This window comes from Salmo salar, chromosome 11 (genome assembly GCF_965601325.2).
Source record: "Salmo salar chromosome 11, fSalSal1, whole genome shotgun sequence".
NCBI classification, from domain to species: Eukaryota; Metazoa; Chordata; class Actinopteri; order Salmoniformes; family Salmonidae; genus Salmo; species Salmo salar.
The window spans coordinates 16,287,576-16,305,716 of NC_138301.1; the positions used below are offsets into that span (position 1 = coordinate 16,287,576).

Here is an 18,141-nt window from a genome sequence, read left to right on the forward strand (position 1 = left end):
CATACCCCAATACAACCACACACCTCTCACATACCCCAATACACCCACATACCTCTCACATACCCCAATACACCCACATACCTCTCACATACCCCAATACACCCCTACACCTCTCACACACCCCAATACACCCTAATACACCCCACACCTCTCACACACCCCAATACACCCCTACACCTCTCACACACCCCAATACACCCCAATACATCCCCACACCTCTCACATACCCAAATACACCCCCACACCTCTCACATACCCCAATACACCGCCACACCTCTCACACACCCCAATACACCCCAATACACCCCCACACCTCTCACACACCCCAATACACCCCCACACCTCTCACACACCCCAATACAGCCCTACACCTCTCACATACCCCAATACAGCCACATACCTCTCACATACCCCAATACAGCCCTACACCTCTCACATACCCCAATACAGCCCTACACCTCTCACATACCCCAATACAGCCCCACACCTCTCACACACCCCAATACAGCCCTACACCTCTCACACACCCCAATACACCCCCACACCTCTCACACACCCCAATACACCCCCACACCTCTCACACACACCAATACAACCCCACACCTCTCACACACCCCAATACAACCCCACACCTCTCACACACCCCAATACACCCCCACACCTCTCACACACCCCAATACACCCCCACACCTCTCACATACCCCAATACACCCCTACACCTCTCACATACCTCAATACACCCCCACACCTCTCACACACCCCAATACACCCGACACCTCTCACACACCCCAATACACACCCACACCTCTCACACACCCCAATACACCCCTACACCTCTCACACACCCCAATACACCCTAATACACCCACACACCTCTCATACACCCTAATATACATCCACATCTCACACACCCCAATACACCCCCACACCTCTCACATACCCCAATACAGCCCTACACCTCTCACATACCCCAATACAGCCACATACCTCTCACATACCCCAATACAGCCACATACCTCTCACATACCCCAATACAGTGACATAACTCTCACATACCCCAATACAGCCACACACCTCTCACATACCCCAATACACCCCCACACCTCTTACACACCCCAATACACCCCAATACACCCCCACACCTCCCACATACCCCAATACACCCACATACCTCTCACATACCCAAATACAGCCCTACACCTCTCACATACCCAAATACAGCCCTACACCTCTCACATACCCCAATACAGCCCCACACCTCTCACACACCCCAATACAGCCCCACACCTCTCACACACCCCAATACACCCCCACACCTCTCACACACCCCAATACACCCCACACCTCTCACACACCCCAATATACCCCTACACCTCTCACACACCCCAATACACCCCTACACCTCTCACACACCCCAATACACCCCCACACCTCTCACACACCCCAATACACCCCCACACCTCTCACACACCCCAATACACCCCCACACCTCTCACACACCCCAATACACCCCCACACCTCTCACACACCCCAATACACCCCCACACCTCTCACACACCCCAATACACCCCCACACCTCTCACACACCCCAATACACCCCCACACCTCTCACACACCCCAATACACCCCTACACCTCTCACACACCCCAATACACCCCCACACCTCTCACACACCCCAATACACCCCCACACCTCTCTCACCCCCAATACACCCCGACACCCCAATACACCCCTACACCTCTCACATACCTCAATACACCCCCACACCTCTCACATGCCCCACACCTCTCACATACCCCAATACACCCCCACACGTCTCACATACCCCAATACACCCCCACACCTCTCACACCCCCAATACACCCCAATACACCCCGACACCCCAATACACCCCTACCCCTCTCACACACCCCAATACACCCCCACACCTCTCACACACCCCCAATACACCCCTACCCCTCTCACACACCCCAATACACCCACACACCTCTCACATACCCCAATACACCCACACACCTCTCACATACCCCAATACACCCACACACCTCTCACATACCCCAATACACCCACATACCTCTCACATACCCCAATACACCCACATACCTCTCACATACCCCAATACACCCCTACACCTCTCACATACCCCAATACAGCCCTACACCTCTCACCTACCCCAATACAGCCCTACACCTCTCACATACCCCAATACAGCCTTACACATCTCACATACCCCAATACAGCCCTACACCTCTCACATACCCCAATACAGCCCCACACCTCTCACATACCCCAATACAGCCCCACACCTCTCACATACCCCAATACAGCCCTACACCTCTCACACACCCCAATACAGCCCCACACCTCTCACACACCCCAATACACCCCCACACCTCTCACACACCCCAATACACCCCCACACCTCTCACACACCCCAATACACCCCCACACCTCTCACACACCCCAATACACCCCCACACCTCTCACACACCCCAATACACCCCCACACCTCTCACACACCCCAATACACCCCCACACCTCTCACACACCCCAATACACCCCTACACCTCTCACACACCCCAATACACCCCTACACCTCTCACACACCCCAATACACCCCTACACCTCTCACACACCCCAATACACCCCTACACCTCTCACACACCCCAATACACCCCCACACCTCTCACACACCCCAATACACCCCCACACCTCTCACACACCCCAATACACCCTAATACACCCCACACCTCTCACACACCCCAATACACCCCCACACCTCTCACACACCCCAATACACCCCTACACCTCTCACACACCCCAATACACCCCCACACCCCAATACACCCCTACACCACTCACATACCTCAATACACCCCCACACCTCTCACATACCCCAATACACCCCCGCACCTCTCACATACCCCAATACGCCCCCGCACCTCTCACACACCCCAATACACCCCTACACCTCTCACACACCCCAATACACCCCTACACCTCTCACACACCCCAATACACCCCTACACCTCTCACACACCCCAATACACCCCTACACCTCTCACACACCCCAATACACCCCCACACCTCTCACACACCCCAATACACCCCCACACCTCTCACACACCCCAATACACCCTAATACACCCCACACCTCTCACATACCCCAATACACCCCTACACCTCTCACATACCCCAATACAGCCCTACACCTCTCACCTACCCCAATACAGCCCTACACCTCTCACATACCCCAATACAGCCTTACACATCTCACATACCCCAATACAGCCCTACACCTCTCACATACCCCAATACAGCCCCACACCTCTCACATACCCCAATACAGCCCCACACCTCTCACATACCCCAATACAGCCCCACACCTCTCACATACCCCAATACAGCCCTACACCTCTCACACACCCCAATACAGCCCCACACCTCTCACACACCCCAATACACCCCCACACCTCTCACACACCCCAATACACCCCCACACCTCTCACACACCCCAATACACCCCCACACCTCTCACACACCCCAATACACCCCCACACCTCTCACACACCCCAATACACCCCCACACCTCTCACACACCCCAATACACCCCTACACCTCTCACACACCCCAATACACCCCTACACCTCTCACACACCCCAATACACCCCTACACCTCTCACACACCCCAATACACCCCTACACCTCTCACACACCCCAATACACCCCCACACCTCTCACACACCCCAATACACCCCCACACCTCTCACACACCCCAATACACCCTAATACACCCCACACCTCTCACACACCCCAATACACCCCCACACCTCTCACACACCCCAATACACCCCTACACCTCTCACACACCCCAATACACCCCCACACCCCAATACACCCCTACACCACTCACATACCTCAATACACCCCCACACCTCTCACATACCCCAATACACCCCCGCACCTCTCACATACCCCAATACGCCCCCGCACCTCTCACACACCCCAATACACCCCTACACCTCTCACACACCCCAATACACCCCTACACCTCTCACACACCCCAATACACCCCTACACCTCTCACACACCCCAATACACCCCTACACCTCTCACACACCCCAATACACCCCCACACCTCTCACACACCCCAATACACCCCCACACCTCTCACACACCCCAATACACCCTAATACACCCCACACCTCTCACACACCCCAATACACCCCCACACCTCTCACACACCCCAATACACCCCTACACCTCTCACACACCCCAATACACCCCCACACCCCAATACACCCCTACACCTCTCACATACCTCAATACACCCCCACACCTCTCACATACCCCAATACACCCCCGCACCTCTCACATACCCCAATACGCCCCCGCACCTCTCACACACCCCAATACAGCCCCGCACCTCTCACACACCCCAATACAGCCCCGCACCTCTCACATACCCCAATACAGCCCCACACCTCTCACATACCCCAATACAGCCCCACACCTCTCACATACCCCAATACACCCACATACCTCTCACATACCCCAATACACCCACATACCTCTCACATACCCCAATACACCCACATACCTCTCACATACCCCAATACACCCACATACCTCTCACATAGCCCAATACACCCACATACCTCTCACATACCCCAATCCACCCACATACCCCAATACACCCCTACACCTCTCACCTACCCCAATACTCCCCTCCACCTCTCACCTACCCCAATACACCCCCACACCTCTCACATACCCCAATACACCCCCACACCTCTCACATACCCCAGTACACCCACATACCTCTCACATACCCCAATACCCCCCACACCTCTCACACACCCCAATACACCCCTACACCTCTCACACACCCCAATCCTCCCCCACACCTCTCACACTGCCCAATACCCCCCACACCTCTCACACACCCCAATACACCCCTACACCTCTAACACACCCCAATACACCCCTACACCTCTCACATACCCCAATACAGCCCCACACCTCTCACACCCCAATACAGCCCCTCACCTCTCACATACCCCAATACACCCCCACATCTCTCACATACCCCAATACACCCCACACCTCTCACACACCCCAATACACCCCCACACCTCTCACACACCCCAATACACCCCCACACCTCTCACACACCCCAATACACCCCCACACCTCTCACACACCCCAATACACCCCTACACCTCTCACACACCCCAATACACCCCTACACCTCTCACACACCCCAATACAGCCCCACACCTCTCACATACCCCAATACACCCCCACACCTCTCACACCCCCAATACACCCCAATACACCCCTACACCTCTCACATACCTCAATAAACCCCCACACCTCTCACATACCCCAATACAGCCCTACACCTCTCACATACCCCAATACACCCCCACACGTCTCACATACCCCAATACACCCCCACACCCCAATACACCCCGACACCCCAATACACCCCTACCCCACTCACACACCCCAATACACCCCAATACACCCCTACCCCTCTCACACACCCCAATACACCCACACACCTCTCACATACCCCAATACAACCACACACCTCTCACATACCCCAATACACCCACATACCTCTCACATACCCCAATACACCCACATACCTCTCACATACCCCAATACACCCCTACACCTCTCACACACCCCAATACACCCTAATACACCCCACACCTCTCACACACCCCAATACACCCCTACACCTCTCACACACCCCAATACACCCCAGTACATCCCCACACCTCTCACATACCCAAATACACCCCCACACCTCTCACATACCCCAATACACCGCCACACCTCTCACACACCCCAATACACCCCAATACACCCCCACACCTCTCACACACCCCAATACACCCCCACACCTCTCACACACCCCAATACAGCCCTACACCTCTCACATACCCCAATACAGCCACATACCTCTCACATACCCCAATACAGCCCTACACCTCTCACATACCCCAATACAGCCCTACACCTCTCACATACCCCAATACAGCCCTACACCTCTCACATACCCCAATACAGCCCCACACCTCTCACACACCCCAATACAGCCCTACACCTCTCACACACCCCAATACACCCCCACACCTCTCACACACCCCAATACACCCCCACACCTCTCACACACCCCAATACAACCCCACACCTCTCACACACCCCAATACACCCCCACACCTCTCACACACCCCAATACACCCCCACACCTCTCACATACCCCAATACACCCCCACACCTCTCACACCCCCCAATACATCCCAATACACCCCCACACCCCAATACACCCCTACACCTCTCACATACCTCAATACACCCCCACACCTCTCACATACCCCAGTAGACCCCCGCATCTCTCACACACCCCAATACAGCCCTACACCTCTCACACCCCAATACAGCCCTACACCTCTCACACACCCCAATACAGCCCCACACCTCTCACATACCCCAATACAACCCCACACCTCTCACATACCCCAATACAGCCCTACACCTCTCACATACCCCAATACAGCCCTACACCTCTCACATACCCCAATACAGCCCTACACCTCTCACACACCGCAATACACCCCCACACCTCTCACACACCCCAATACACCCACATACCTCTCACATACCCCAATACACCCCTACACCTACCCCAATACTCCCCTCCATCTCTCACATACCCCAATACAGCCCTACACCTCTCACATACCCCAATACAGCCCTACACCTCTCACATACCCCAATACAGCCTTACACCTCTCACATACCCCAATACAGCCCCACACCTCTCACATACCCCAATACAGCCCCACACCTCTCACATACCCCAATACAGCCCCACACCTCTCACATACCCCAATACAGCCCCACACCTCTCACATACCCCAATACAGCCCCACACCTCTCACATACCCCAATACAGCCCTACACCTCTCACATACCCCAATACAGCCATACACCTCTCACATACCCCAATACAGCCCTACACCTCTCACACACCCCAATACAGCCCCACACCTCTCACACACCCCAATACAGCCCCACACCTCTCACACACCCCAATACAGCCCTACACCTCTCACACACCCCAATACACCCCTACACCTCTCACACAGCCTTCATTTCCATCTCCCTGCCTCAGCTGGGGACTCTGTAATGATCCACCAGAACTCTCGCCTTCTCTCCCCACCTCCCCCTCGCCACATCTCAGTCCCACACTCATCCTCCACAATGACCCACTTCCCCTCCTCATCATCCCCCAGCCCCAGCTGAGCCCTCACACTCAATAACCAGCCCCTTATCACACCCAATAACCAGCCCCTTATCACACTCAATAACCAGCCCCCACACACACTTCACACACACTCATAAACTCCCCCTTCCACACACACACACACACACACACACACACACACACACACACACACACACTCCTCCAGTACTCCCCCGGGGTAACACCAGTAGGTGTCTAGCATGGTTCTTCTGTCTGAGGTCACAGTATGCCAGTCAGTCAGTGTTCCTCTCCTCAGCCTCTCTCTGAGCCCTGGCTGGTAGGTGTGGTGTTTCCACTGAGAGAAAGTGTTACCTAGTGATGAGGTGTCAGGTGGCCTGGATGTCAGCCAGCTCCCAGATATGGTCCACGGATGTTTGTGTTTTTCTATATTATATAGGCTGCTGTTTTTACAGTGCCACAGAGACGGCCCGGCACACCTGAGTCTTGGCGTTGTGCTGCTAATCAGTGGTGGGCATGGGGGAGGTAATTAAATGGAAATCCAGCTGAGCTTCTCTCGCTCTCTCTGTCTCTCTCTCTCTCTCTCCTTCCTCTCAGCTATTTGCCCAAGAGATAGAGGCAAAGCAGGTTGAATGCATCAGCAGCCTGTGTGTGTGTGTGTGTGTGTGTGTGTGTGTGTGTGTGTGTGTGTGTGTGTGTGTGTGTGTGTGTGTGTGTGTGTGTGTGTGTGTGTGTGTGTGTGTGTGTGTGTGTGTGTGTGTGTGTGTGTGTGGCATCCAGTATATTGCCATTCACCTGCTGATTGATGGAGCTCTCAGTCTCAGCTGTTCTACTGTGGAATGTGCTGGCCATGTTTACTGTGGTTCCTCTGAGTCTCTGACACACTAATGAAGCAGGCCTGCATTGTGGTACTGTGAGTCTCTGAAACACTGAGCAGGCCTGCTTCATTATGCCACCCACCCTCTCTCCCTCCTCCACACACAAGCCTGTATTACACACAATATGCCAAGTCACGTGACAGCCCGGTGGGAGTAGGGGTTGAATGATGGAGTGTGTGTGTTTTTCAGTGCGTGGTAGATATGCATACCTATGATAGACGAGGACCGTTAAGCTATTATCATTTTTGTTCAGTCTCCCTGTGTTTGTATGGTGTCCTGCAGGGGACACAGCGGTCTATAAGGATGGAGTGTACTGGATCATGGGCCGCACCTCTGTGGACATCATAAAGAGTGGAGGCTATAAGATCAGTGCTCTGGAGGTGGAGCGACACCTGCTTGCCCACCCTGATATCACAGGTAAACACAGCCTCCATTGGCTCCTTTATGCTGCGTTTCCACTGCAGGGACTTACAACGGGCATTGTGTTTCCATGGCTGGCACCATTAGATTGGTTGGGTTTAAACAACATTCCTAATTTTACTCGTTGACATATTACAGTAGCTTTCAGGGTGTATCTTATGTCTGGGTGTTATGCTGATGTGTGGTGACCCTTGACCTCTCAGATGTGGCTGTGATTGGTGCTCGGGACGCCACCTGGGGACAGAAGGTGACAGCGGTGGTGCAGCTGAAGAGGGGGCGGAGCATGACCCTGTCAGAGCTGAAGACCTGGGGCAGGTAACAGGCAACACAAAGGACATTATTGTCATGCTAGTCTTATAGCACCATAAAGCAGCATTATTAAAACCACTTAGAAACACTATAACTCCCAATAACTGTAAAAACCATTCATTGTACCAAGTCCATAAAGGTGCTTATAAATTCTAGATCCACTGTATTACAAACCTGTGCCAGAACGAATTCTAATAGATATTTGATGTGTTGGTATGTCTGCTAGCTAGCTGTGCATTGTCATGCTGCTCCATTCCATCAAACACTTGGTGTTCAGCGTTCTGTGGCTTTACTATTTGGGAACATGCGACAAACCTTAAAATGGTGTGTTTTTGAAAATAGAATTGCGTCCACCGCATTTATTGAATTAGAGGAAGACTTCACTGCTCAGTGCCCCAGGGAGTCATCCAGACTTGTTTATAGTAACTGCTGCTGAAGCCTCAAAATCAATCTCAACCTAACTACTGGAGAGACAGAGAGAGAGAGAGAGAGAGAGAGAGAGACCACTCTCATCTAACTGAAGGGGCCAAGGGCAGATGTGAACTGATGAAGGGAGTTGAGGAGAGAATAGAGAGAGCGGGAGGATGAGGAAATGAGGGATTTTGATGGAGGACTGTCTGTCTGGCAGGCAAGCCGTTGCTGTTTCGGTCTTGGCTTCTTTTTTTCTCTAAATGTCACTGTAGTTTATTTTGCCCCCCAACACTGGCAGAAGACACATGTCCCTTTCTGTGGAGTGGCTCAGGGCATGTTTCTCTCCCTTCTCTCTCTCTCCCTCTCCTTGTGCCCCCTCCTTCACTCGCTGTCTGTATTCTTTCTTTCTGTCTCCCTTCCCCTCTCTCTGTCTCTCCCTCCATCTGTCTTTGTCTTTCTCTCGATCCCTCTCTGCCCACCACTTGTGTGCGTGTGTGTGCGCGCGTGTGGGCTCCATATGGTGTGGGGGTGTGCAGGCCCTACTGCTGTGGCCTGCTGGTCCTGCATGGTGGATTAGCAGCGCTGCCTGTCTGCCAATGACCCTGCCCCCCCCCCCACCCACAGGTGCTGCCTGCGGACGGGCAAGCACAGGGCCAAGGCAGGGCCAGCCAGGGTGAAGGAGATGGAGAGGATGAACAGAAAGGGGGGGAACAAAAAAGTGCATGGATGCTCACTCCTCAGTGCCCCGGCTTCAGCTGTCACCCTGTATCTCTGTCAATCGCTGTGTTCCTCACTAGCTAGTGCAGACACACACAAACACTAACACACACACATACACACACACAACAGGCAGAGCCTCCGAGAGATGGGTGTGTGAACAAGCCCTATTAGAGACACACACACACACACACACACACACACACACACACACACATAGTTGTGTGACACAGTCATGCAGTCATATGTATAGAGAGCAATGCAGAGAGAGAGTGAGAGAGACAGACCCATCTGCTGCGAGGGACAGAAGTATGATTTATTGATTGACTATTCTCTGTCTATCGCCACAACACAGCCATTAGATAATAGAAACGCTGCAGGCTTCACGGCTCCACATAACAACCATGCATTCAAAATGGCAGACATTTAATTAGCTCAGCCTTGTGTTTTTGCCTTGACTATTTTGTTTTATTTCATGCTGATTACATTGTTTTGTATTAACCAAATAGGAAATGTCTTGAAGCAGTCTGGGGGATATTACCGAGGGAGAGAGACGCTCTAGTGCGTATGAAGGACGTTTTCTTATCTCTCAAACTGACTGCAACACCAGGGGCTCAGCCTTTGTTCCACTGTAATTGTTATTGTGTGTACGCTCAAGTAGTGTCTCGTGGCTTTGTGCCTGTGTGCGCGTGCCTGTGTGCGCGTGCACGTGCCTGTGTGTAAGCAGTAGAAGAGTTAATATGTGCATGGCTTTATGTGTTTCAGTCCTGTGTGTTAAATGTCATGTGTTTCAGTCCTGTGTGTTAAATGTCATGTGTTGTGTTTCAGTCCTGTGTGTTAAATGTCATGTGTTGTGTTTCAGTCCTGTGTGTTAATTGTCATGTGTTGTGTTTCAGTCCTGTGTGTTAATGGTCATGTGTTGTTTCAGTCCTGTGTGATAATTGTCATGTGTTGTGTTTCAGTCCTGTGTGATAATTGTCATGTGTTGTGTTTCAGTCCTGTGTGTTAATCGTCATGTGTTGTGTTTCAGAGAGCACATGGCTCCATACACCATCCCTACAGGCCTGGTCCTTGTGGAGGAGATGCCCAGGAACCAGATGGGGAAGGTCAACAAAAAGGACCTACTCAAGCACTTCTTCCCCAGCTAACTAGTAGAGAAGCCTGCACCTCCTTCACGGCCCACCTCCTCCATGACACCTCTCCTCCAACAGGAGCAGAGACCCTCCTCATACTACAGTGAACCATCGAGATGAGCTCCAAGTGACTGACTCACCAGACAGTGGTCTGGGGAAGAATGAAGAGACCTCGCTGAGGATCCCACTAACTACACCACTGACCCCACTCAGCTCTGAGTTACCGTAGGACTGTTCACTGCTGGGCCTGGAGGCACTGAGCTCAACAGCGCTGCCTTACACGTGATTAAACTGCTGTGGAGATATATTTAGTTTGGCTGCTGTGACAGAGAAGTGATATAATACGATAAGGCTGCGCTGCCTTCTTTAAAGACTGAGTGCTACGATCATTAGCATGACTGGGGATCAGGACGTGAATAATTATGCCAACACACAAGTACATTAAGAAACCGTGAAAATGATAAGAGCAGCGAGAGATCCTTGACATTACACACAGAAGAAGAAGAGAGGGAAATACAGTGCATTTTTAAATTGCTTATAATTACAATCCAGATGGATGCCCTTGAATTGGCAATGAAGTTTATTTTAATGTAATAAAATGGGTGATGTATGGACATGCCGTTTTTGGTGTTTGGTTTATTGATTGCAGCCTTGCTTAATATTCAGCTAGTGTGTAAGGGGTGACATATCGAGTGTGTGTGTGTAGGTAGGTGTGTGCAGCTGTGGGTACACAGGTGTGATGAGAGCCTAGAGGCAGAGAGAGTCTAGATAGAAAAGTGTCCCACAGCTGGGAATCCTCCACCCTCCTCCTCCTTTCTTCTCCATCATCCTCCTCTCTTTTCATCTCTCCTCCTACCGGCTACTGGGAGAGATGGTGACTACGCCATTCATTGTTTGACACCATCATCATGGGTCAAGAACGGATAACTTGAGCGTTCCCTCTTAGCAGAATGGTGACATTTCATATACTACACTGAATAAAAATATAAACGCATCATGTAAAGTGTTGGTCCCGTGTTTCATGAGCTAAAATATCTCAGAAGTGTTCCATACGCACAAAAATGTATAAAATGTTGTGTGTAAATTTGGTTACATCCCTGTTAGTGAGCATTTCTCCTTTGCCAAGGTAATCCATCCATGTGACAGGTGTGGCATATCAAGAAGCTGATTAAACAGCATGATCATTACACAGGTGCACCTTGTGCTGGGGACAATAAAAGGCCAGTCTAATGTGTGCAGTTTTGTCACACAACACAAGTTTTGAAGACGCGTGCATTTGGCATGCTGACTGCAGGAAAGTCCACCAGAGCTGTTGCCAGAGTACTTAATGTTCATTTCTCTACCATAAGCTGCCTCCAAGGTCGTTTTAGAGAATTTGGCAGTACGTCCAACTGGCCTCACAACCGCAGACCACGTAACCACGCCAGCTCAGGACCTCCACATCCGGCTTCGAAACCTGCGGGATCGTCTGAGACCAGCCACCCGGACAGCTGATGATACTGGGTTTGCACAACCAAAGATTTTCTGCAAACTGTCAGAAACCGCCTCAGGGAAGCTCATCTACGTGCTCTTCGTCCTGACCAGGGTTTTAAACGACTGCAGTTCGGTGCATATCTGTATTCCCAGTAATGTGAAAGCCATAGATTTGGGCATCATTTATTTATTTCAATTGACTAATTTCCTTATATGAACTGTAACTTAATAACATTGAAATTGTTGCATGTTGCGTTTATATTTTTGTCTATAGAAATACAAGTACACATAATGACTCCATGGATTCTGAGAAAGACAGACTCTGTAGTACTCCTACCATTGATGTGTTGGCTTGTTAAGAGCAGCCAGAGGCAACATCCTGTTCAATTTGAATATAGAGTTTGTATATCATTAAATATACAATTTGATAGTCTGTACACCCTTGAAAATAGCAGAGTAAAATTCAGCTGGAGGTGTCGGAGGAGGGGGAGATCCGTGTAGTTAGCCGATGTATCAGAGCCCCAACGTTCCTTCTCTTTGTGTTTGCATCTTTGGGAATGATCTGGTATAAATGATGTTACGGTATGGCGCATCTCCATATCAATAAATCAGCACAATCACAGTGTGTGTGCCAAGCAGGAGGCAGGTAGGGCTGGAGCCTGGCAGCATCAGGCTGGGAGCCACTGGTGCTGCTGGGTAAACCTGGGATACTGGCTCCCTGAAACCTGGGAACCTGCTCACACACACACACACTACAGTACAGCATGGAGAGAGAGGTACAGTACAGAGAGGAAGACAACACACACACTACAGTACAGCATGGAGAGAGAGGTACAGTAGAGAGAGGAAGACAACACACACACTACAGTACAGCATGGAGAGAGACGTACAGTAGAGAGAGGAAGACAACACACACACTACAGTACAGCATGGAGAGAGACGTACAGTAGAGAGAGGAAGACAACACACACTACAGTACAGCATGGAGAGAGACGTACAGCCCCCTCAGCAGCAGAGGAAGACAACCACACACTACAGTACAGCATGGAGAGAGAGGTACAGTAGAGAGAGGCCCCCCACAGCACCACACACACACTACAGTACAGCATGGAGAGAGAGGTACAGCCCCCTCAGCAGCAGAGGAAGACAGCACACACACACTACAGTACAGCATGGAGAGAGGGAGGATGGAAAGGAGAGAAATAAGAATAAAACAAGTATGGAGTAAATGGACAGGAAGGGAGGAAAATAGAGGAAAACAAGAGAGTGGTAAAGAGGTGGGGAGAGAGAGTGGAAGGAATGACCCCCCCTCCTCTTCCTCCTCCACCCACAGTCACCAGAGACCTGATTAAAAGAGCAGGTCTATCGATCTGTGGGCTGGCAGGGCAGGATGGATGTGCTGGGAGGATTGCTGGGGCACCAGTGGACAGGCTCTGTGCTCGCAGCGCCCACACTGTGCCTGGCCAGCATGGCAGTCACTCAGGGTGGGCCCAACACTCAGGTGGTGGGAGGTCACTCCCAGGACTGTGGCGTGATGGAGTGCTTGTGCCCTTGGACTACTTCCTCCTCTTTTCCCCCCTCCTCTCCCAAACACACACACAGATACACACACCCCCACCCCACTGGCTGTGTGGCCGCTGGAGCGTGGTGGTCGAGGTTGTCTGCAGATGGCTGCTTATTGGGCCCCAGGGCCCAGAGGGGCCACCAGGGAGAGGAGGCAGAGAGAAGGGCAAGCGCTGCCCGCCTCTGCCGCGTTTCACTGGGCTCATCTCGTCTCCTGCACGCCTGCCTGCCCGCAATGAATGATGCTATAGCTGCATGCAGAAAGACAGACAGCCTCTCCCCTAACACACGGCGAGAAGAAAGAGAGGGAGGAGACTAGAGCAAGCCAAATGTCATCGCAATCTAACACTGAATTGAAATGAGCGAGGGGGGTTTAATATTTGAAAGGGTGTGGGCTTTCAAAGAGAATGCCCTGCTGCTTTGTATGGATACCTGGCTAATTGAGAGCTTTTGTATTTCCACTCAGCTCAAGGTGTTTCTTCATTTTTCCCTCCATGTTTCTTTTCAAACTTCTCTCTTTTGAGTCTTCTAAGTCACTCGGCACTTGAAAGGGATCCATCATAAATGATTCAGAGAGAGAGAGAGGTTCATTCTGGATCCTCTTTGAACACTCCTACTGCAGAGTAAACAGGTCTGACTGTTTGAAGTAATTGCGAGATACAGGGAATGAGATGTATTAAAAACATGGTACATAAATGGTATGTACTGGGAGAGAAGGAGGGAGAGGAGGCGAAAACAACAGCCTGCAAACATATACAGTCAAACGTGCACACGTACACACTTTTGACAATAACAAAAGGCTGTGTTCAAAAGAACATTGCAGTGCCCGAGTGCCAAGCCGGTGGCTAATTGATTAATGTGACAGAGCTAATAAAACGTAGCGGAGTGAGGGATGGAAAGATGACAGGCCTCATGTTGTCTCTCAGCCTCTTTCCAGCCACGGGACATGGTGGGGGCACACACCCCTCACCTCCCCGCTCACCCCCCAGTGTCTGCATGGGCTATGTGCTGTGGAAGCCAGCTCACTCAGGCAGTACAGTGCTGCTGTTTGCATGCTAATGTTTATTCTGTTCTACCTCTGTGGCTCTGCCCAAGGCTTGGTTTTCATTCAGCTCCTGCTGACTTGGGATCTCTTTTAAAGGGACAGAGAGCGATCGACTCTTCGTCACCACTGACACAATGTTACAACTGGCTCAGCTCTCATGGGGATTGGATGTGAAATGTACTTTATTACAAGAATAAAGTGTCCTGATTTAAGAATGTCTTGAAATAGTCTATCAATTCTATAAGGGATTGAAAATGATAGAGGAAAAGACATACTGTAGAGAAAAAGACATACTGTAATGAAATATACATAGACATACTGTAACGAAATATACATAAAGACATACTGTAACAAAATATACATAAAGACATACTGTAACGAAATATACATACTGTAACAAAATATACATAAAGACATACTGTAACGAAATATACATACTGTAACAAAATATACATAAAGACATACTGTAACGAAATATACATACTGTAACAAAATATACATACTGTAACAAAATATACAAATATACATAATACAATTGTATTATCTTGTTTTTGATGTTTTCTTCATCGTCCGTCTCTAATTGTTTCCAGTTCCATACTTCTCCTTTCTGCATGTGAGCATTCAAGTGGGTGTGTGTATGCAAGTAACTCTGTGCCCGAATGCGTCTGTGTGGGTTTGCAGTTTTTATCTGTAATGGACAGAGGATCTGGGCTGCAAACTTTTTGAGGAGCAAAACGGATCAATATCGAATTATCATGTTCCAGCACTCATAACTCGGTCTACTCAACAATGGGGAAAGACAAGGTCATGGGAGAATAAATAGCAGGCAGACTAGCTAATGATCTATCATTCTGGACAAGCGCAGGCACCCAGGAGCTGGGCGGCTGACAAGATCATTAATAAAAGCTGCTGGGAGCGTGATCGATCGCTCTGATGGATGATCACAGCCACAAATACTATAAAACACCTGGCCGTCCCGTCATCCCCAGCCCCAAGGTGAGCTAGCCTGGTCAGAGACGCTCCTGTCCTCTCAGTATCCTCTTCAGTCCAATCAAAACTCCTCACAAACAAACAGGCATCTCTATCAGACCAACCTGCTGGGCAGATGGCTGTGGTGTGGAATCCCTTTAGTGTGTGAAAGAAACGGTCATTTTGTTTCTCTCTCTAGTGGTTAAGCTAGACTGCTGTGTGGCTGGGTCTCTGGGTGTGCTGCTGTGTAGCAGGGAGGCCCACTGTGAGGATCATTGTCGGCTGATGAATAGATACAGGGCAAATCTGCTGGTAAATCTGGGAGTCAGCAGGTAATGGAGTAACACCGCACACACTGACTGGAGAAATGGGAGGGAGCTATTCATTATTGACCCGTTTGCACTGATACTAAACTCTGTGTTGGTAACATCTATCTCCCACAACTCTCTCTCTCTACTTCTCTCTCACACCCGTTCCTTCCTTACTCAGCAGTTAATCTAGATTCACAATCTGTATTTGAGGGAGGGAGAATGAGTACATGGGATGTAGGTAGCAGCTCCTTGCATGGGTGCGTGTATCAATATCTGTACATTGATCTGGCCTCTCGTCCTCATTCATCCAGATATGGATGGATTTTCTGTGCAGCTATCTGTGCGGGGTATCTGACTGATGAGTCCTGCTCTCAGAGCATGATGCAGGAGCCCCAGTCCTGTTCAGTCTTGTTCTGTTCCTCAGGCATACAGCCAGTAAGGCCAGGGGCAGGACAGTCTCTTCGGTAAGGTGCTCAGGCAGGCCTGGGGTATGGGAGACATGGAGGATTGGTGCATGTGGATGAGTAGTATTATCTCCCAGAGAAAATTGCAAGGATATTATGTGGGTCTCACAATGTCAAAGGGCTTAGTGCAGATTGGCTGTTTGACTGTCCATGGTTATGAGTCATGGGCTGTGCCTCTTAATGTGTAATGTCATGCCTGTTCTCACCACTAAGGCTGAGCTGAGTGTCTGTGCCGAGCCGGGTGGGTTGTCGTTTAGTCCTGATCATAAATCAGAGGGGGCATTGAGATCGCCACACTGGCACTCTATGTGTAATTACAAAGCTGACATTTAAACAGGACCAGCCATATTTCAACCCTCTCCAGCCCAGCACCAGACCCAAAGTGTACCACGAACCACGTCAACGGTTTTTCAGTTTTCAATAAGAAGAGGAAAATCAATAAGAGGTAAAATGCATTCTAATGCCTCGTTAATGGGTCTGGGTATTAATTATTCAGCGGCGCCCATTTTATCTGCTCATTAAAGTGGCAGCTGGGAGGAGAAATATGCAGCATTGTGCTGCAATAGCCAGGATCATTACCACAATCTCCTCCACAATGCAGGACGAGCGCACACACACACACACACACACACCCACACACACACACACACACACACACACACACCACACACACACCACACACACACACACACACACACACACACACACACACCCACACACACACACACACACACACACACACACACACAGTACCAGAGCACTGATGGAACAAATGTTTTGGTCAATCTCATCTCCTGTGTTTCGGTACTGTTCGTATGCATGTGCATTCCTGTATCTGTATGGGAGAGTGTGTGTGTTTGTTGTTTTTTTGTACGTAAGTGTTATATATAATACATCAATCTTTGATATACAGATGCATGTCTCTACATAACACTGTCCATCTAGCCCAGGACATCTTTAATGCAGGAATGTCAGTGTTGGAGGGGAAATAAAAATTCCTCTTTGGCCCACTGTCGACCTGCGTAAGCAGCGTGATCTGTCAGTAAGGCTGCGTGACAGGATTTCTAATGACACTGCAGCCGTCCTGGGCACAAATTGCTTTGACTTGATTTATTTTTCCTTCTTTTACCACCACCATCCCCCTTCACCACACTGCCATTCAAGCACAC

General features: G+C 50.3%; 1 protein-coding gene across 4 annotated transcripts in view; it reads left to right on the forward strand.

Annotated features, from left to right (window-relative positions):
• Nucleotides 1–11,761, forward strand: part of acsf3 (acyl-CoA synthetase family member 3) — a 63,349-nt gene extending 51,588 nt beyond the window's left edge. For 3 of the 4 annotated variants that reach the window (XM_014126850.3, XM_014126852.3, XM_014126851.3), the window contains 4 exons: nt 8,440–8,574; nt 8,781–8,892; nt 10,524–10,575; nt 11,045–11,761. In XM_014126850.3, the coding sequence (XP_013982325.1) occupies nt 8,440–8,574; nt 8,781–8,892; nt 10,524–10,575; nt 11,045–11,254 (509 nt within the window). In that variant the 3' untranslated portion in view covers nt 11,255–11,761. The remainder of the gene's footprint in view (nt 1–8,439; nt 8,575–8,780; nt 8,893–10,523; nt 10,576–11,044) is intronic. The other variant, XM_082957753.1, reaches the window with a different exon arrangement.
• Nucleotides 11,762–18,141: the final 6,380 nt, after the last annotated feature.